Source organism: Mugil cephalus, chromosome 4 (assembly GCF_022458985.1).
Source record: "Mugil cephalus isolate CIBA_MC_2020 chromosome 4, CIBA_Mcephalus_1.1, whole genome shotgun sequence".
Taxonomy (NCBI): Eukaryota; Metazoa; Chordata; class Actinopteri; order Mugiliformes; family Mugilidae; genus Mugil; species Mugil cephalus.
Window position 1 is genome coordinate 6911851 of NC_061773.1, and position 21612 is coordinate 6933462.

Consider the following 21612-nt stretch of genomic DNA (forward strand, 5'->3'; position numbering starts at 1 on the left):
ATTTAATTTTCAACGTTTTGTGGTTATTTTTGTGATTATACCAGATGAAATTGGCATTTGTTGGATGCAATGTTATCAATTTAATTGTAAGTGAAGCTGGGTCTGAGAGATAGTTAATCAGAAAGCTCAACATGGTAAACCGTTCCTCTGAAGAAATTACTTGTACACAATGCACATCAATAAATCCTGCAAATAAATTAAATGACAATATGACAGAATTAGTCTGACTTGAGAGATTCATACAATCTAAAAGTCCTATAGTGCAGGTAGAAGAACTGTCTGCAAGGAAAATATAGCAAGTGACTCCATTATAAAACCTCTATTTTTCTATTTGCAGTCAGTGTCACCTACAGTTAATGAGTGTCACAATTGTTAGATAGTTCTGTGGCAGGAGCACAACAAACCAATGCAAGTATCTGATGGTGTTTTTATGGCTGGCTCAGTCCCATAATTGCAAAAAAAAGTACGTATTAACTGTACACTTACAGTTAATACTTTAGACTATGTAATTTGATGTTGTATTTGTTGGTCCTGGTCCTGAAGAGTGCAAGTGTATTACATAAAATAGTATAAAAATCAGGTGCAGCTTTTGAAATTCAATACAACAAAAAGAGATCTCAAACAGCTTTTTATTACATTTTTCAATCAATAACAGTACAATTTAGTACAGTATCTATCTTGCATCCAGCTCACCGTGGAACACCAACAGACTGAAATGAAATACAAAAAGTGAAAAGGTACATAAGGGTGCAGAGCTCTATAATATTAATGGAAAGAGAAAAGGGAATCCATCTCGGTTGAATTGCATTTTCACTTGTGGCCACACACGAATACATCACATTTATTGTACATCATTGCAGAAAAAAAAAAAAAAGAAAAGTGGAAAATATGTCACAACTTTAACAAAAGTGCTTCTGTATACAGTGAAATCTTGTCATTCAGATGCTCTGATTTTCAATTTAAGACCAAGGAGAAAAAAAAATGTACAAAAGTTTTAGGATGGACAGTGAGAGGACATTTTTGTTCCATTGAGTGTGAAGATTTGAAGGAGAGAAGAGGAGTTGTCAAGGATAGAATTCTCACAATGATTGTTATAATTATTACAAAAATTGGCATCAATAGAACTGGTAAGCATAATTTACACTAAGTATGCAGTCAATATTAAGTCTTTCTCCATTCTTGCTCACTCTGGTGCATAGCGTTACCAGTATTAGTACATGATGTATGCGGAGTTTGGGCCAAAAAAAATTGGCCTCTATTAAATTCAATCAATAGGTTACTCTCCTTTTTGGAAACAAAAGTAAAATCTAGGATTTTTGCACCATTGAAAGCAAGTCTACAGCATGCACATCTAAATTAACTCATGGCAGACAAAATTAATGTCTTAACTTAAAACATCAGACCATTATTTTCAGACATTGATTTGTACATTTCATTCACAGAGTTGCAACTGCAGTCCCAAGCAAAGGAAGTGTCTATTTAGTCAGGTGAGGTGTTTCACTCAAAGTGGATACGAAACACAAGCCCCCTTCTGTATAGTAAAATTGAGCCATGCCTCAAATGTCTCAGCACCTACCTTGCCACCCCACCCCTTCCCAGCAAAAGTCAAAAGGCATGTACAAGAATTAAGGGGGTTAACTGGATAATTTACTCATAATAACCCCTTTTGTACTGGAATGAGCATTCATAACTTATAGCATGTGCTTGGTTAGTTAACATAGTATTAGTTGAGAGGCAAAGCTTCATGTGCAAAAGGCTGTGATGAAACAAAAACAGCTAGTATATAAATACATCATGGACATTTTTGAAAGCTGCTCGTGTAATATGATCCAAGCTTTTACTTCTGCATGTTTTTCTCATCTGTCTTATATGATTTACCTGGATTAGAAAAGACAAGCTGTAATTCAAACATATCTAAAACCACTAAAGAAATATGACAAAAAAAAAGAAAGCCATCAAGAACAACAAACCATCAGAATAGAAATCTTAAAAAAAAAGAAAAAAGAAAAAAAAAAGTTAAATAATTTGTACAATTACACTCCAACATTTGCTTTCAAGACGCACACATTTGCATGGGATGATAGTGTTGTTTTCTCTTTCAAAGTAACATAAAATGGTCCAAGAAGGAATGCACAAGTTTCTGATTTGATACCACAGGAGATCCTTTCTTAACTAGGTGATAAACAATTGTGCTCTTCTTTGTGTAGGAAAGGCATTGGTTTCCCTTCGTTTTTGTGGTGTCCAAGTCAGTTTAAACAGTGTTGAAGAAGATGCTGTGAACATTCTCAAGTTGTAATGGTCTTCCAGTCAACTTTGGAGTTAAAAGAACATCTGGGAAACAAAGACAGATGAAATTTAGGATTTAAATTGTCTAATCGGATCTACGGTTTATCTATTTTAACCCTTTGTTGGATGTAATTTTAAGACCTAATGCCCATAAACTGAACAGAAAGCTACCCAGATACTCTTATGCCAACCTAGTTACATAGATTGACATAAAAATATAGTGAGGCTGCTTGTGTTCATTATACAAACATCTGAAACCAGCTAAAGAGAAAGGAGTACTGTTATTTCGATGTTTTGAGAATCTGCCAAACCTAATATGCCACAAATTTGAAGAATTCAGTTCAATAAAAATGTCAATTTGTCAAAACCTTTAATCATAGTTCAAACATAAAACATAGTTTTTACGAAGGATACTTGTTTTGACAGTTCAACGTCACACCACTTCAACAATATTCTCTCAAGTACTGTCGTCCATGTTTTGATCTGACTCAACAGTTGAACATCTTTGAGTGAGGTGAACTAATGGCTGTCGTAGTGCAGTAGGTGCAAATTTAAGTTTAAATTTATCTGGATCTTACTGAAAGTGTAGGCCAGAGAATGTTTTGTTAATCACGTGAGTCAAAAAAGAAAGTCAAGGTCCATTAAAGCTAACAGAAGTTTCAAATATGCAGCTTGGCAAAACACGGAGAAACTGAAAGACAATTTATTCTTAATCCTTTAAGCAGAAAAAGTAGCTGTCAAAGCACATCAACTTTCACTCCAGCCAAGCAAAAGGTTTAGACTAGGATTTTACTAAGAATAGCTTTACATACAAATATAATAAAATGTAAAACAATAAAAAAAAAACAAAAAAAAAAAACAAAACGAAAAAAAAAAAAACAAAAACAAAAAAGAACCTTCAGGCTTCAATTCCAGATCTTCAGAAAACTGTCCCAGGATCCTGTTGCAACTGCCATGCCGTCATCAGTAACTCCCAGGCAGCTAACGCGGTTGTCATGTCCAGCCAACACACCTAGAAAAGAACCAACACAAACATTAAGTCTAAGGGACAAAAACAAGACACCAAGTAATCACAGCGGCTCTGTAGGATTCCAAATAGTCTTAAACTCTGAAACTGTCTGAGTTCCTGGTTTAATTACTAACCAGCACGATCAGCTTTTAGTGTGTCCCACACGTTACAGTTGAAGTCATCGTATCCTGCCAGGAGAAGGCGTCCGCTCTTTGAGAATGCAACAGAGGTGATGCCACATATGATATTGTCATGAGAGTAGATCATTAATTCCTGATCGGCGCGCAGATCGAACAGCCTGCAGGTGGCGTCATCAGAGCCCGTGGCAAAGGCGTTGCCATTAGGGAAGAACTGAACAAAGCAAAAACAAAATTATTTTTACACAATGGAGAAAAATATCTGAAGCCAATGCCTATCAATTTGATTGAAGGGGAAAAAAAAATAAAACATTCTGAAATTCAATCCAATAACTTACACAGATGGCATTAATGTCGGACTCATGGCCAGTAAATGTCTGTCTGCACATGCCCTCTCGGACATCCCAGAGTTTAGCAGAGGCATCACAAGCACCAGAGACGAATAACCGCGTGTCAGGGGCCAGTGACAGGCTCATGACATCACCTGTGTGTCCAGCAAATGTGGTCGTCTGCTGGCCAGTTTCAATGTCCCAAAGTGCACTGCAAAATAAAATACACAATTTAGAGAACAGATTTCTTTTTAGAAAGTTAGACGCTCAGAAAAAAATAAAAATATTCACTTACCAAGTGGTATCTCCAGAGCTTGTAACAATCTGGTTGTCATCAAGAAAGCGACAACAGGACAGGTATCCTGATATATTAAAGAAAAAAAAAAAAAAATCAACAGACATTCAATATAAAACTAATACAGATAAGTCAATAACTAGCAGTGCACACTAAACTCCCATTTGCACATTAAATAAATATTGTATTTTAATACGTCTTAATTCTGCTGCCTGCGCTAGTTTTATATTTTTCCATCTCTGGGTTCCCAGTCCTTTCATTTTCAAGTAGACTGTTCCCTTGATCCCTGATCCCTTTAAAATATCTGTATCTTAACATGTGTTTGTTGTAAATGAATGTAATTATAGCTACAAGTCATTTTAAATGACAAAGTTTTTCTTTTTAACCAACAGTAAAGGAATAACCCAACCAAAAACTTAACAGTATTATTTGGAAAATCTTTCACTGTGTTGCTTAAGACATTACAGGGATAGATGGAGGGAAGAAGCGTATGTACCTGTATGTCCGGCAAGCTCACGGCTCACACGTACATTCCCCTCACGTGTTTTCAGGTTGTAAATGGAGCAGATGTTGTCTAATCCACCACAGGCCACATAGTTTCCTGAAGGTGCGTATGCGCAAGTCATGACCCAGGAAGATCGAAGTGGAATGGCATGAACCTGTAACACACATGAATACACTGGTTTACTGCATTTGTCTAAGGAAATAACAAAAACCTGAAGGCCAGATATCTAGATTTTTTTCAGCGGTAAATGGTAACAAAAAAGTCACAGTTCACACTTGTAGAGAGACCAAAAATCTATTCACACTGTAACCTTGGAGCTAATTTTAGCATTATGGAAGCCATAGTGGCTTCAATCGGCATTCAGAAAAGTGTGTAAAACTTCACTGAGTCCACCCCTGGCAAAGTGAATTCATGCAATGTGTCACGACGAAGAAAAGCAAGAAACTCTGTGACAGAATTGAGGCGAGACACACAGATCAGAGTAAGAGTACAACACCCCACGGGCACAATTGTCTTAATAATTAATTGGAAGATGATTGGCACCACCAGGATCCTTCCCCGAGTTTCCACAATGAGTAACTGAATAATGAAATCCTTGGTTAGGGACCAAGAACGATCACTCTGAAAGAGCTACAAAGGTCCTCTGCACAGATGTTAGAACCAGCCAGGACAATGAGCATCTCAGCATCACACCCTCAATCACGAATTAAAAGATGAAGCCATTCCAGTAAAAGACAACAGATTGCCTGGACTTTGTCAAACTTAAGTTAAAAGGGTCTCACATATGAGATAAAAAATTATTCTCTTGTCTGATAAAAATATCGTCAAATGCTTTGGGAAGAGCTCCAGACACTGTCTGGTAAACACCAGTCACTGCTCATCACCTGGACAACACCATCCTACAGGGTCATCCTACATGGTTGTGACCTCACCATACTAAGGGGGTACTGGTTAGAACATAGGAAAGAGTACATTAGGCCAAATACTGAGAGGTCCTTGGAAAAATAAACTTAAACTCTCTGATTGTTCTTGAGTGACCCAACCAAACCGGGCTTAAACCCAACACAACATCTGTGCAGAGACCTGAAGATGACATTTCCCATCAAGTCTGAGTTGGGCTGAGAGGTGGAAAACGCTGCCACAGACGTCTCTACAAAGTACTAAATTAAGATGTTCTATGTAAAAAGACTTTAAAAGTCTTTATATTTAATTTTATTCTGTTATTTTCTAGTGTTGTCATCATTCTATCAATAATATCTGTAAACAACCATGTAAACATGATGTTAAGTTTGTTGACCTAGGGAAACACAGCAAACCACAGAATATAGTGTTGATGCATTAGGCAGCATCCTGTGCGATCTATGCCAGTATCATTTCCATTTTGATGGAAACATGATAGCATAAAGAAATCGATATTCTGCTCTTTAGCAGCAGTGGCAGCATATTGGGACGGCTTAATTTACCAAAGGATGGAACTACCAGTGTTTCTATTTGCAATCCCTTGTAGGCATTAAGGTATCCCACATACAAATCTGACCTCAATCGTCCATGCAATCTTCTCAGGAGGTTTAGAGATACACTGGAGGAACGACCCTTTAATGCCCACCTGGACTTATTGTCCTCTGTATCTACTGAAATTTCTATATTATCAGAAACGTGTTAAATATACAAGAACTTGACACATTCTAATTCTCTATTTCAAATGTTACATCTGTGCTCGAGAGGCCAATTTACCTATTAGGCACAAAAACAGTACACTACTTGCTGCTCTCATACCACTAACTGCACACTAGACTCATCAGCCCCAAGGCAAAGGCCACAAATGCCTCTCTTTCAGCTGATCTGCAAGCCTTTCAAATGTTTTTCAAATGAATGCCGCATGGGCAGAGTCTAATTTTAGTAAGAATAGGTACATAACAAAAAATACAGTGCAGCAGGATGAACAAAAACAAGCTCAGCAAAAATATGATGTCGCTGATGCAAACTAAAAACCGATCCTGGATCATTGGTTGTTGTATACTTCCCCTGGAAATGGCTCCTATTTTTAAAAATGTAGCAGCAATTAAACTTTATTTCCATGTATGTGGCAACACTGACGTCTACAAGTTTAAACTGCTGCTGCTATTGTTTTGCTTTCCATTTAGATAACGCAGATTGTAAATAGTTACTCTTCAAAAAAAATGACCATACCTTATTTGTAGTATAGCTATCCCAAATAATGAGTTTGCCATCTTGAGAAGCACTGACCAACAGCCTAGAATGAGAGAGGTGGAAGACAGGAAATACACTATTAATGGAAATGCTTCAAATTTGAAGAATAAACTCATTTTTTTTATATATTCCAATATGTATAATCTGGCGTTCATCTTACCTGGAATCTGTGCCCCAATGCATGGCATAGATTTTAGCCAAATGACCCCGCAGCGTTCGTCTTGTACGCATCTGGATTCGGCCAACGGGGTCAAGATTAGCTGTGATTTGTGATAGTGTGGCATCTGCGCATGCTTTCCTGGCATCCTGAAAAGAAGAAAAGCCAAATCTTTAGTATAGAACTTCACCAGACCTAAGTCTTTGCTGTTAAACGCTACTTAATTTTGCACTTTGTCACGAGAACTAAATGCGTGGCTGCACATGCAAAAGTTACTATTTGGTACTTACTCTGATCTGATTCTTGAGCTGCTCTGCCTCTTGGCGTAACTGGTCCAGTTCACTCATTATTCTGCTTTTTCAATTACCTTAGTCCAGTTAATGGGAACTTGTTGATCTAAAAAGACAAACAAACAAAAGAAAAAAAGAACAATGAGTGTTTAGATTAAAGTTACAAGAGCATTTTCAGCAATTTATACATAATTTAATTGATGGAATTCTTTACCTACTATATATATATATATATATATATATATATATATATATATATATATATATATATATATATATATGTATGTGGCCTTACTTTCCAACCTCAATGTCAACAACATAATCCTGACACACAATTCAGATTGCTAGACAAATCCTGTTAAGGCATGACTTTCCAGTGATCCGCAAAGAAGCCATTATCCTGTTGACCTCAATCCCTGGGATACTCTCAATTTTAGCCAAGTGATCAATAATCCACTTACATTAATACAGAGCCTTGAGGCACACTCAAAGTTCATCTGATAAAATTAAATTCATGATACAAGTAATACATGCATGCAAATATACCACCCCAAGTCACACTGATCAAAGCAAATTAATACATTGCCAGAAATGTTCACTGCAAACAGTCTTCACATAGACTTTGTCAGAAATAGAAATAATGATAAGAATAAGAATAAAAAAAACATACATTTAATTTTGGATACAACTCTGAAAAGTGTTTTAGGACCGATCATTTCTTTCACGTTGTGAGACATTAAAATCCAACTAATGACACATGCACACTAATGTAATGATGATTTTGGATAAGTACAACAAAAAAAATAACATGGTAATAATATGACTAGACAAACACTTGCAAATGGCTTAATAAATATACTGTTCCACTTTGAATAATGTCACTAGAGGGGTTGTTAGCAGGAAAAATAGTTACACATTTCTTAGTGATTTCCGTTATCCTGTAAAACGGACAATCAAATCCATCTAATTTAATTAGTGCGCTCAACAGAAGCTCATCAGAAACAAATGTGTTAAATTACCTACTTTTGTACGTTTAAAACTGTTTAGACTTTGTGGTCAAAAACTATTACTGACTACAACTGGTTATCCGCACAAAGATTTGGTCAAATATAACATCCGACAACATTTTTCTAGACGTTAAGAGTTACTGTAAGAACACTGTGCAATTAACCTTTTAAAAAATTAAATTCCCTTCCAAAAGACAACTTTCTATGGATATTGAGTTCACCATCCATCAGTACATAATCCTTTGTTACAGCTCAACATTCAACATAAACATTCAAAATAAATAAATTAGCACACCTAATAAACTACAGAAGTAAAGACAACGAGAATTTAAATAAGATCGCAAGAAGCAATGCATCTTTCAGTTTGACCAACCTGTCCTTTGAGTTACCTTACCTGAAGTATTTGAGTCTAAGCGACTATTTCAATGGAGGTTGTAGGACAAGACTGAAAATCTTCTCTACCTGACTACACTATCTTTTACGTCCTCTGATTGGGTGACCTTTTTAAACACAGGTTATCCTCTTACCATAATTAATCTTATAATAAATGTGTCATGGAATGTAATTATAATTCAGTAACAGGGGAATATAATTCTCACACAGAAAGCTTTTCCATATATGGTTGGTATTTTAAAACAATCTGCTCTGCCAAATTGTATTTTTTTTTTTTTTTTGCAGATAATAAAGGTTATTAATCCCCACAACAATATGACAAAAAATACCAACATAAATTCAACGGTGGTTCTGATTATCAAATTAATGACTTTTGAGGTAACCCTGACAGGTTTTCATCAATAATAAATTTTCTCATTAATAACCTCACAAAGTCTATAACCTTCAAGTTCACCAACACTTAGTTCTCAATCCAATGAAACCAGATACCCAAGTTTGTTTTTCCTCTAAAACAGCAATGGTAAATACAAATGTGGTATAGCCTGGAGAGTCAACTTATAAATCTTAGTTTCAAATATTCCACATTTAAAAAAATATTTCCCGTTGACCTCTGTGGATGCTTACAGTTAAGGAGTTCCTCTCCCTCATCACTTCTCCTTTCCAAGCGCCTGATCATGGTCAGCTGACTGCATGATAAACAATGAGCAGTGGCAAACAGCCTGGAGTTTCAGCTCACTAGCTGCTCTTAGGTCCCTTAAGGGCAGGAGCCTGTGTCTATAACTTCTAAAGGTGTCTCCTACATTTTCATACATTGCACAGTAGGCAAGTAAACATCTGTTCTGAAAGGAGAAGCCAGCTTATCTGTACTGTTAAACTATGATAATGTAACGTTTCACAGGTCTAAAGCTGGATCATAGAAAAAGCCATAACCAGAAATATCACTGAGCGACTCCATAATCCTAAAAGCTAAAATCCTCAGTCAATGAATCTCTAATCCTATCCATGTCCACTAACATAAACAGCTGGCAAAGCCAGTCTCGGCATTAGAAATATGTTTTGTAATCATAAAAGGATGAGTTTAATCTTAATTCTTTTACACACAACAAATCCAGGCACTTGCCTCTACAAAGTGCCTGGATTTTCAGCTACAAATAAAATCACACACCTAATACAGACTATCTCTTCCAGCTGTTCAAGCTAATAAAAATGTGTGTTATCTCAAAGATTTCATGAACGTATAAAAATGATTTTAAAGAGTAATGCATTGAGAATTTACAACGCAACTGCGTGAAAATACCGAATATGAGCTTAACTTATGCCTGTGCTGGGGTTTACCCAACTATGTATGCAGTGTACTGATAGTTGACCTAGTCACTGTGTGCACTACTGTGATTTGCCTACAACACTGTCACAATCAAATCACCTGTTTTGCATTGTATTTGAATGAGTGCCGGATAGCTGTTATAGACAGTTTGTTTTTCCTATTTGTGCAGAAGGCTGGTCTATAGGGGTTCCTGACATATTTCAGGGGGACATTTTCTGCAATTATGCACAATAGTGTGGCAGAACACTACGAACGAGACTGTAAGTGTCAGACTAATCGGATTCTTGGATTTACAGAGCATTACTCGAGTAATGATAATATGACTTGCACTGATGGAAATCTGAGAAGATGCAGCTAAACGCCATCTTGCAGTCTGTTGTCCGCTAGTTAGCTTGCTAGCAGGCTTGACGGTGTAGGCCTGCAGGCAGGGCAGAGCTAGTGTGCAATAAAGCAGTGTACACACAGTCACTTTCTAAATAACAGGTTCATTGGTGAGTTAACAACGTTTAGTAGATAAGCAAAGTCAAAGTAACACAAAACTCGCTTAATTTCGTAACAAATAATAAACCCAATAGCCAGTATTATCTAATGCAAAATAACGTAACCACAGCCACTTGAGGGAAGACTCCGCTGCTCTTCCGCAATTACTGTGCTATGTAGTTAGCTTTTAAGCCAACGGTGGGGTAAACCTTGACACTGCCTAGTAGATCGGCCCACAGAAATCCACTTACTTACATACCAACAATCTCGTTAAACCCAGCAGCACCTAGCTGATTTGATTGATTTGGTTCTCTAAACGTGTAGTGGACATGAGACTGTAAAAACTGCAAGGTCGGGCGGCGGTGGCCTGTTTCACTTCAGTAAGCAACGTATGCAATAACAGGGACTGGTGATTTTTTCTTGAAGAAAATGACTATCTACAATTCGTCGCTGCACAAATACCAATTCGCTTATTGTTCATAAACAACTAATGTTACTAACCAAAGTGAAGGCGTTGCACCGGCGCGGCCGTTGTGTTGCAGGGAATCAGTACCATGCTAACTTATTGGTTCGGCTTGTAAAAACAGGGTGTTGACGAGGCTACAATAACTCACTTTCACACAGTGTTACTATTTTATGTATATTGGGTGTGCGCAGAGCTACCCGGTGACCCTATGTGCTCGCCTGTCACCAAGAACCAATATTTGGTGTCAATTTGTTTACGGGACATTTATTGTTCCAGTCCAACCCAGTGTGTCATCATCAACTGACGGCAACATCTTTAAATGTAACATTTTTAAGAACAGACGCAGCCAAATGCAAACCACGAAGCTTCATGCGTTAACATTACTCCAGCGGCGGTGTTAAATACATTTCGGTAATTAACTGCCCGGTACTGTGAGCACAGTATTTTAGGCCAAGAAGCATCTCCGCTGGGCCATCACTGACAGCCACTGGGACTGGCGAACATTAACACCAGCCAGAGGCTTTCGCTGACATTAACAGTAGTTAACTAGCCTAGCTCAATTGGCTGTATACTTGTTACATGGAGATAACTTTTGTAAAAAAAACTGCTTATCCAACTCAGACCCTCAGCAATATTTTCCGCCACTGTAAACTCTTTTTTATTAGCTACTTACATCTGCTCGAATTAAAAATAGCAGAGTTTAGCTAGCCGCAGCTAACTAAGTGGCTAGGAAGCTAGCCACTGCTACCCCACCCCCGGGCAGTTCAATTCCGCCACAATTCATCATCTAATGGTACCTACAGTTAATGTGGAAGAAGTGAGAGCAACGCGGACGTTGCTCCATTTTAACTTACCTGATTCGATTTGCGCCTGTTTTTGCGTTTGGGCATTGACTGGAAAACAAGACGGCGTTCACCTCCGATCCACGCATCAACGAACACCACCGCGCTAGCTCACTAACCAGCTAAGCCAGCTAGCGTAGTTTTCCGAGGAGCAGCCCTTCCCGAACGCAGGCTACGGCTAGGGAGCTTGACAACCTCAGTCAACCAACCGGAGAGGGGAGGGGAGGGGGGGGCGATCACACCCACTAGCCCTGTACTGAAGACACTGCCCAGGCAGACAAAAAAAAGGGGCTAATCTTTAAACCCACTCTACCACATTCAACAAGCCAGACTACTGTGTCCCTTAAGCAGGGCTCAACATCTGTCCTGTCCCTTGTAAGACTCTCGTGCGGCCATCGAACGGCTAGATGGGCGCGGTAACCCTGCAGTCAGCGCTGGGAAACCCCACGCTGCAGCAGCGACGACGACGACGACAAGAAGAGAAGAGAGAACATTCTACGGGAGTTCACAAGTGGAAACCTTACCGTTATCAGCGTATTTGAGCAATATTTATCAGGCCTCCTTTGGGTATATATGTATTTCACCAGAGTGGAGTGAAAGCTCAGAGAACACGGTGTTCGATTCTTGTTTTCCCGCAAACCAGTGTAAAGTGAATCGGGCCCCAACCTTTCTTGTAAAGTAGGAAGTAGTGTGTTTTCAAGAAGGGCCCTGTGTCAACAACATTGTCTGGCCTGGGCTAATTGGGAAATGTTATGCTCTGGTGTGAATATTTTAAGTGTGTGTTTAACTTGTTTCCATGTTTCCACATTTTTAGTCACTAGGCATGTTTCCAACCTGTAGCCTTACTTACCTATGTAAAAGACAAAGCACCTCTCATTTTTGTTATTGGTCTATTTGTGGTGCAGTGCCAGGAAGCTGCCAGTTATTTACAACCACTTCCCTGCACGTATCAAAAACGTGCGTGTGCAATAAAGTCTCTTTGTTTGTTTTCTTTTAAATAGTTTGATGTTTTTTTTTTCTTTAAATTCCAGTCACAAACATCTGCCAGCAAATGTATATACTAACCTTACTGAGGTCACTATCTGGTGTTGACAATTCATTCACATAAATTCACCATGTCACACACACACATACATGTTGGCACATTATTAAATAAATATAAGTAAATACAAATTTGACCCAGAGGTCTTTAAGCAATTTTGCTTTTAATTCATGTAACACGTCTATGGTTTATACCAGACAAAAAAAGGTAGTACATCATACCAAATACATCCAAAAGGCTTTGAAATTAGGCTTTCAGTTGAGTGATGCTGAATTCACACGTCCTATAAATTTACAGAAAAAGTTCTCTATAGGTTTTGGGAGCAGGGCTGGGCCACACCCCTGTTCCCCCATCAAGTGTACTTCCTTTATATCTGGTTAACCATTCCTCTCCCTGTTGTCTCAGTTTACTCACGCCACCCACCTTTCACTTCCGTTTTCTATTCCCGATCAACCTTTCCCTCACCACATCCATTCAATATCTCACTCCTCCTTCCATCTCCTCCATCCTCCCTCCTCCGTTCAGACCTCTCCCTTATGTCCTCCGAGACTTCTTTGAGCCTATAACAATATAGGCTCGAAGTCTCAGAGGACGTAATGAGATAAACTGAGACCCTTTCAACCAGTACCAGGGCTAAACCTTGATTCGAGTATGGATTGTTTATTCCTCATCTTCAAAATAATGCGATAAAACAAAATGGGAAGTTTCTTATTACTTTCACTCTAAACTTCTCAATCAGACTTAATATATAATGGAATTAAATTACAGTTTAGTTTGACGATCAGGATCCTTTTTTTTTACTTGTCAGTATACACTTGATTCTACAGTTGGATCACAACATGCAAATTACTTTGGTGGCAAATGCAAAGTAGAAGGACAGCTATTACTTCAGATGTACCCGTTGTAATGCACCTATGCACCTATGCACCTCTATGCAAATTCTGCCAGTCATAAAGTTCAAATGTTACCGCTGGAGTGCTGCTCCAGGGAAATTCCCTTTTGTGTAGGAAATATACTGAATCTGGTGAACATTTAAAAGATTTCATCATCATTAACACAAATATGATAAGGAATAACAAATGTAAATCTGAACTGTGATTCTTTTTTTCCCCATTTGTTGTTTTTCTATTAACTTTCTGCATATAACCTGCAAATTTAACTGCAATTTTTTTTTGCAATCAAGTTGTAGTTTTCATTTTGATTTACTTGGTATCGCCCTTTAAACTCTTTACACAGAACACCATTGGGGGATGTGGCATCCAGAGATTCATTGCTCTTTCACTCGGTCGACAAATGTGAAATTCTTAATGTTGAAAATAACTTCTTGTAGTTAAGTGTCTCTCCGTATTTGGCCACCTGCTTTCATAAGAGTCACTGGGGGCTGCACAAACACCTGCTAATGGGTTGCAGTAGGCTAATTGCAGTTCCCATAACGGCGGCATCATGTGATGATGAAGTCATAGAAAATGCTTCTGATTATATTTGGTTATCTTGCCTTTTGTCCATCCATTCTACAATACAGATATTGAAGTAACATCAAGGATACTGATGTTTACGTTTAATAAACAAGTTATTTTTCAATCTAAACATCTTGTATAACATTTATAGGTTGGGATGAGTATCCATATATTTCTTGTGGGTGATTAGCAGGCCGGTCCTCTAAGTGCCATAAAAGGTCTTCAAACATGGTTTTCTAAACTCTGGGGAAAGAGCATTAGAAGTGTTGCAATGATGGGGCCAAGGCATCCTCTCATTCTACATTTAGCATTGGTCAGGTCACACAGTCTTTGTCCTCGTCTGTTTCTATTTCGCCAGAAAAAATGGTGAGTACCTTTAGTCTTAGGAACTAACCTCAAACAGACTTTAAGATAACATGTAATCAACATTATTTAACACAGGATGGGTTCAAGAGATACTGCAACTTTATTAAAACTTTTAACTTTCTTACAGGCCAGCAAGTTAACACAACAACAGATCACAGAGTACAAAGGTGTTTTTGAGATGTTTGATGAAGAGGGAAATGGAGAGGCGAAGACACAAGAGCTGGAGAGACTGATGAGTTTAATGGGAATCAACCCTACTAAGCGGGAGCTCGGCCAGATGGCTAAAGATGTGGACAAAAATGGTAAATATACATACATTCAAATGTCCTCATATGGAAACAAACTTCATTCTTTAACATGCTAAAATCATCAAACTGGTTCTGTAAATGGCTATTATTAGATGGGCCTTTTAAACTGTATGCACCACTGACAAAGATTTACATAATAACATAGTTAATAAAGCTAGGTAGTCGTGGTCTTACAGCCAGTGTGTTACTGTACTAGATATATTATTACTATATTAGGTATACAAATAAAATTAAATGTACCAAGTGCAACAATCGTGTAGTGTAAGGTTTAAATCGGTTGGTTGAACTTTATTTTACAAATGGCAATGCTGTAACAGGCTGTGTAAGTTGGTTCTTTTTACAAACACAAGTAACAACAAAATGCATTTAAGATATACCCTGCAGTTTTTCAGAGCTGCACCCAGAGGTAGAAGCTTTATCTCTCTCAAGCTGAGCCCAAACCAATTAAATGCTTAAAGTGCTCATATAAGTTCTCTAATGATAGCTTGAACATTCACACTAGCTAAAGTGTTGGTTGGCAAACATAACTGTTGTTTATTAGTTGTTGCTATGATAAGGCTGAGATAAATTAATCTCAAGGCATATTTGGAATTAACCTTTGCACATAATGGAGTCTGGTATTTTATTACGAATCTAGACAGCCTGAAGATTTAAGTAGCAGACCTATGTGCAGCTTTCTCTGGAATGAGTGTGTTACAAAATGCATTATAAAAGCACAACACGTTATCTAATACTGCAGTATTACTGCAGGCTTCCGTTTTAATCGCTAGGTGGCAGTGTTTCACAGTGTGTGATCTGTTTGCTCTGGGGTTCATAAAGACGTTTGGCCCCGCCCCAATCCCCCCTCCCCTCCCCCCCACCGCCAGCAGCCCCTAGAAAAACAACCAATCATCTGAAGACTTGCTGGACTAAAGCCAGATTTGAACATCCTGCATTTTCCTGATTTGAACATTTAAATGTCTATGGCCAGTCTGAAATGCCCACAGTTTTTTTAAAATTACATTGTTGCAGATTACTATTAGTTCCAAATAAACTTTTTTCCTATATTTTATGGTCTCCATCAAAATTAATTTAGAAATTACATCAGATTAATTCTCTAAAATGTCTGGGGCATCACTGTGAAATTACATATTCCATAAAATATACAAATAATAATAATAATAATTTTTCTTCAATCACTACATGTGAGTTGAATTCAATGCACTGAAATAGTGCATGATTCTGATTTAAAGGGGAACTTTAACTTCAATATATTTTTGCTGCAGTTAGGGTACGTCAGATTTTCTTATATTTGCACAATTTCATCTGCAGTGCTGGAGGATATCCATACCATTTCCTTTCCTGTTTCCTATTTCCCCTACTCTTTCCTGCTCCCTGTATACCTCCCTTTTCTCTCTGAGCAAATGCAAACAGAGAATTTGTATGAAGAGAATTTCTGGAAAAACGTTCCAAGGCACTTTCTTTGAAAGTAGTTGATTATTGTTAGATAGTTACAGTATAATTATTGTTAAAGTTTGAATATGAATCATTTTGCCCTCTAGTTCTTGAATATAGATTATGTTTCTATTCATGTGTGTGTTTTTTTCTTTTTCTTTTTACTTTGTTCAATAGACTAACATTTTTTAATTTTTCAGGCAAAGGGATGTTTAACTGTGAAAGCTTCCTGGGTCTAATGGCACTGTATCATGAAAGAACCAAGAACCAGGATGCAGAACTCAGAGCAGCTTTTAAAGTGTTTGATAAAGAGGCCAAGGGATATATTGACTGGAACACACTCAAGTAAGAATCAAAATTGTGATGTGTAAGTTAGTTTGCAATTATTTTTCAGCTTTTATGTCAAACCATTGCAAGATAGCCTTCGAATCAAAATCCAGGTATAACAAACTGAACGAAAGCACTGCAAACAAATTCACCAGTTTGAGTTTAACACCAATTTGTTGTGGATTCACGTTTAATTTAATTAATTTAATTCCAGGTACGTACTGATGAATGCAGGAGAACCACTGAGTGAGATCGAGGCAGAGCAGATGATGAAGGAAGCCGACAGAGACGGAGATGGAACTATTGATTATGAAGGTAAATCCCGATTAAAGGCCATGATTGCTCTAAGTTAAAAGTACATACTTAATTCTTTTTAAAACCATAGCCTTTAAATTGACCACAGAACTATTTTAACGAGTGATCTATTGTTGTGTACAAAGAAATATTTTAAGCTGTATTTTAGTTCTTATTATTTTCACAGTTAAAAAAAAAAAACTTCGTTTGACATTCATGGATTGGTTATCAAAATTCTTAACATGCTATTTACTAGTGATTTACTGTTAATTTTTACTTTACTTTCTTTTCAGAATTTGTGGCGATGATGACTGGGAATTTGTTCAAAATGAGTTGAAGACTCCAATAACTTTGTTCAATACTTCTGTTGAAAACGTTTTGTGTGCACTATAATGAAAATGTGTCAAAATGTGTGATTTGTGAATATCTGTATTCCTTCACATAAAAAAAGACAAAAACACTGATGTTTTGCTGTTGTTTGTGCGCTTCTGAGTGAATTGACTTTGTTAAAGGTTAGACACAAGACATGATAGGGTTAATTTCCTCAGACCTGCCACCCGGATGCAGTCATTCACATGGGTCTGACAGCATCTGGTGTGCAGAGCCATTAAATCCCATTCTCATCCCTGCAAAGCCAAACAGGCAGCTGAGGGAGCCAACCGCATTTGTCATCTTGAAGCCATTAGACCAATTGCAGGGTAAAGGGGGAGGGAGCTTGCTCCACTGATCTCTGTTCGCAGCATCCCTAGAGCAGCCTCTGTTGTGTGAAATACAAGAAAGGGCAAGACGGCGGGAGTAGACTATAGGAGGCAATCGGAGAACTGGAAGGGAATCTCTTGGGGGCTGCCAGGATAGGGTTACTTTGGGTGTGCGGAGCCAGTCTTCAGAGAACATGGCTGTTTTGTCAATGTAAACAGCCTGTGCCATACCTGCATTGCTAAAGGGGAAGCAGAAGAGGAGGAGGAGGAGGAGGAGGAGGAGGAGGGGCAGACTCTGGAGGAAATGTTGCCTGTTCCAATGAAATCTGTCTGTCTTTAGCTAGCCCCAACCTGCCGCATTTCACCTCTGATCATGCATGTTGTATGTTAAGGTATGTATACATCTCTAACCCGAGAAGGCACACGAGTAAGACTTAGTGGTGTCGACGGGATTAGCAGCTCAGCTGTTAGTGAAACACAGCTGAGACACAGTACATCTTAACTAAAAATAACATGTAGCGATAATAAGACCTTAACAAGATCCTGACAAAGATCATACTGTAGAATGCTGCATGCTCTGCCTTTGTGCAGCTCAAGGATTTCTAACTGGACAACAGCAATGACTGAATCCAGTCTTTGTTTTTCATTGGTTGGCTTCAGTTGCACATGTTCCTCATTAAGAGCAGACAGGATGAGGAGGGAGGAATGGATCATATGTCCATGCCTTCCTGTGTCACCACAGAACAAAATGGAAAGCAGGTTCCTGTTTTAAAACTCCTCACGTATGTAAATCTTGTGGAAAAAAAAAGGTTCTCACTCTCATGGGATGTGTATAGTACGTGTGTGGGTGGGAGGCACATGTACGGAGCCTTGGATGCAGTGGATATTTATGGAACCTCTGAGTGTGTGTGTGTGGTAATGTGTGTGTGTGTGTGTGGGTGGGTGGGTTGAGCAGAATTTGACGTTCGAGCGTGCTGCCAACACATTTCCTCACAGTGCACGTTACAGTTGGAGTGGTTCGTACTCCTCTGAATTTATCAAGTCTGTTATGCCAATTTCCTCCTGTGCGTTTGCTAACCACATCCTGCCCAAAACACCTACCACAACCATGCTGGCACAATCAGACATGGGTTTAACAAAAGTGAGGGTGGGCTGTGCCAAAACTGAATGTTTGATTTTTTTTCAAGATTTAAGATGCAAAAATCAAACGGCCTGGTGGCGTTTAAAAGAAAATCAATGTGATTCCCGTAGTTTCATGTAAAACACACACAGTTAATAAATATTCACATTTTCTTTTGGGTTTAATTCAACAGGTCTTATGGCCAAAGCACCATCGACGCCTCAGCGGACCCCACAACAGAGGGAAGACACGTGTGTCGAACATGAGGTGCACTAGAGACTGAGCGATATCCTCACAGATTAAAAATACATCCTTCAGTTGAAACAGTTACACCTGACCATGGCTGTAAATACAGCTAAGACGACTGCAAGTTTTCTCTCCACAACTGCCACAACCAACACAGTCCCCTTCATCTCAACGAGCCCCGGGGCCCGAGACAATATCACCTCGAGGACATTAATGACTGTTACAATAACAACTAATGAAACCAGCTTAAATGCCACCACGTTACCCGAGGTGGTGATTGAGGGCTCGGGTATGGGAATGCTGCTCGTACCCTTTGGGATCATCACTGTCATTGGCCTAGCAGTGGCCATAGTAAGGAGCTGTTTAAACACTGCCACAATATATGCTCTGTGATGTAGTTTGGATAAGAGATTACTGTATTTGTGCTTCTCATTGTGTCTGTTTTTCTCCGTTGTAGATGCTGTATATACGGAAACGGAAGCGGTAAGTTTAGAAATATTTTATTTGCCGAACCTACAACCAATAATTTCACTGTACGCCACTTTGCTTTAATATTGTGACAAACGTTCTAAAATATCTGCCTCAGTTACTGCAAGCTCTAGCTCATTAGGTATTTTTACAGTCCCTGTTCCTCTAGAGACTACATGTAAAATTCCTGAACCCTGCAACCAGGCAGCTGTCAACTGATCATCGTCTCTAATATTTTATCGTACAGGTTGGAGAAATTGAGACACCAGCTCATGCCCATGTACAACTTTGACCCGGCTGAAGAACAAGATGACCTGCTGGAACAGGAACTACTGGACCACGGCCGAGATGGTAGCCTCACAGGGCCTAATGCCAAGGTAGGAAAGTCATATCCCCCCGCTGTAGCGTCACTGGGGCAAAAGATTTGATTACTACGTATTACTTAAGATATTTAATGCGTGTAATAGACATCAATGGAAGACTGTGGGAATTGCCAAAGTGTACATTTAAATACTCAATGATCCCCCATTTAAATGCAGACTGTAAGTGCGTTTTTATTTTAGTGTACATTTTTTAGATTTAAGTTTGTTTGTTAATTTGAGTCCATTTGTCTGGTCATAATTCTTCTTTACTTTCTTTTAAGTTTTGACAATGGCATAGTGCTAAAAAGGCAAACATGGTAAAGTATCACCCGTGTGTCCCTTTAAACCATTTCTCTTCTCCCCACTACCCTTATTCTTCCATGCCGTCTCTGGTTCAGTGTCTCAAACAGCAGCTAGTAGTCTACAAGTCTAAAACTCATTTTAAATAAACATATTTAGTAATCTGCATTACAGCCTGTGCACACAGGCACACTTTTCCTTTGAACCTACATCCATCTTATCTTCCACATCCTTTCCTTCATGGTCCCTCAACTAAATATTTATACATAAAATATTCCAGGGGCCACATGAAGCACAAAAAACATTTTTAGTTGTTGTCAGATGTGAACAAACTTCCACTTTATATGTGAAAACGTAAATGACAAAGAAACACTATGAATAGGTTCATTTTTATTCGTTACATGTTATTTTGGGGCATTTTTATTTAGTAGCCAAAGTTTTCTCAAGCTCACCACAGCTGCATGTCACAACTGAACCAACCCGATGGATACTGAGCATTTTAAATGCAGTTTTAGAAGATATGTTTGTATTTTTAATAAACATTTTTGTGTAATTTTCACAAACTTAAGTGAGCTTTCTGAACTCAATGAACTCCTTATGTACTCTGTGGCCTCTGGTGCTAATTGTTTTTTTCCGGTTTCAATAATGAATCAGTCCACAGCCTAATACATTAAGTTGATTTAACCATCCTAATTGCTCTAAAATTAACAAAAACACCATGTAGCACAGACACTTGCTATAGGGGAAGATTCAGGGCTGGAGCCACTGCGTGATCTTGGTGTCACTAACAGTTTTATCTCCTCTCTGTTCTGTTGCTCATCATCTGCCCCGAAGACTCTCACAACCTCCCAAGGGACAACGCAGAGGCCCAGTCGTCTGGTCTTCACAGATGTAGCCAAAGCTCTCAACGCTTAACAGCTCTCTTCCATTAGTTGATTTCAGTTTGCAGTGACTCGCTGGCCTCACTGAAACACAGACTGATGCTCAGGAAGGAAAATGAAGGGAAACTGGACTGTTCATAGGAGCAAGCGGAGCTCTGGTGACTATTTCCATTGCAGTATATGAATAAGAGTGGCTTTCACATAATGAACAGGGTGCATGATTGATAAGGGAGCCCAACGACAGGCATCACATATGATCTTGCACTGTTATTATTTGGCACACAAACGCCACGTGATGCACTTTTTAAATGAATCATGTTGTGTCATTGCTGTTGAAGTGTTTGGTAGCTTGTCAGCAAAGTTCTTCCATGTTCCCTTAACGAGAAGTGTAAACTTGTGTTATAGTAATTTTGTGGTCTCTGACAAGCTTGGATTTGTTGCCATCCTTAAGTGAAGTGTTCCTCTCCATTTGGTTTTCTCTTTATTGAAAAATGAATGATTGTTTCCATCTGTACACATTAAAACTATTTAAACCAATTTCAAAAAAGGGTCTCACTTCCAAGTCTGTCGCAAAAAAA

At 38.5% G+C, this 21612-nt stretch overlaps 3 protein-coding genes across 5 annotated transcripts; 2 read left to right on the top strand and 1 right to left on the bottom strand.

The window, feature by feature from the left end:
• Window positions 1-611: 611 nt before the first annotated feature.
• On the bottom strand, window positions 612-12406 carry gnb1b (guanine nucleotide binding protein (G protein), beta polypeptide 1b). The gene is made up of 10 exons (XM_047582696.1): window positions 11744-12406; window positions 7220-7325; window positions 6933-7078; window positions 6752-6815; window positions 4553-4715; window positions 4057-4123; window positions 3771-3972; window positions 3430-3646; window positions 3183-3298; window positions 612-2331 (listed from the first exon to the last, which is right to left on the bottom strand). Exons 2-9 carry the CDS (start codon window positions 7274-7276, stop codon window positions 3192-3194), a joined length of 1023 nt encoding a protein of 340 aa, XP_047438652.1. The 5' UTR covers window positions 7277-7325; window positions 11744-12406; the 3' UTR covers window positions 612-2331; window positions 3183-3191.
• A 2086-nt stretch (window positions 12407-14492) lies between these two features.
• On the top strand, window positions 14493-17419 carry LOC125006593 (calglandulin-like). The gene is made up of 5 exons (XM_047582777.1): window positions 14493-14596; window positions 14724-14898; window positions 16539-16683; window positions 16880-16980; window positions 17253-17419. The coding sequence occupies exons 1-5, from the start codon at window positions 14594-14596 to the stop codon at window positions 17294-17296; spliced, it is 468 nt and encodes a 155-aa protein (XP_047438733.1). The 5' UTR covers window positions 14493-14593; the 3' UTR covers window positions 17297-17419.
• A 202-nt stretch (window positions 17420-17621) lies between these two features.
• On the top strand, window positions 17622-21571 carry si:ch211-161c3.5 (uncharacterized protein C3orf18). Of its 3 annotated transcripts, XM_047582775.1 has the most exons (6): window positions 17631-18049; window positions 18971-19374; window positions 19481-19506; window positions 19739-19868; window positions 20135-20170; window positions 20988-21571. In XM_047582775.1, exons 2-5 carry the CDS (start codon window positions 19117-19119, stop codon window positions 20138-20140), a joined length of 420 nt encoding a protein of 139 aa, XP_047438731.1. In that variant the 5' UTR covers window positions 17631-18049; window positions 18971-19116; the 3' UTR covers window positions 20141-20170; window positions 20988-21571. The 3 variants fall into 3 exon arrangements, with proteins under 3 accessions (XP_047438732.1, XP_047438731.1, XP_047438730.1); XM_047582776.1 differs by lacking the exon at window positions 20135-20170 and having other exon boundaries at window positions 17622-18049; window positions 18971-19044; XM_047582774.1 differs by lacking the exon at window positions 20135-20170 and having other exon boundaries at window positions 17649-18049.
• The last annotated feature ends 41 nt before the right edge of the window (window positions 21572-21612 follow it).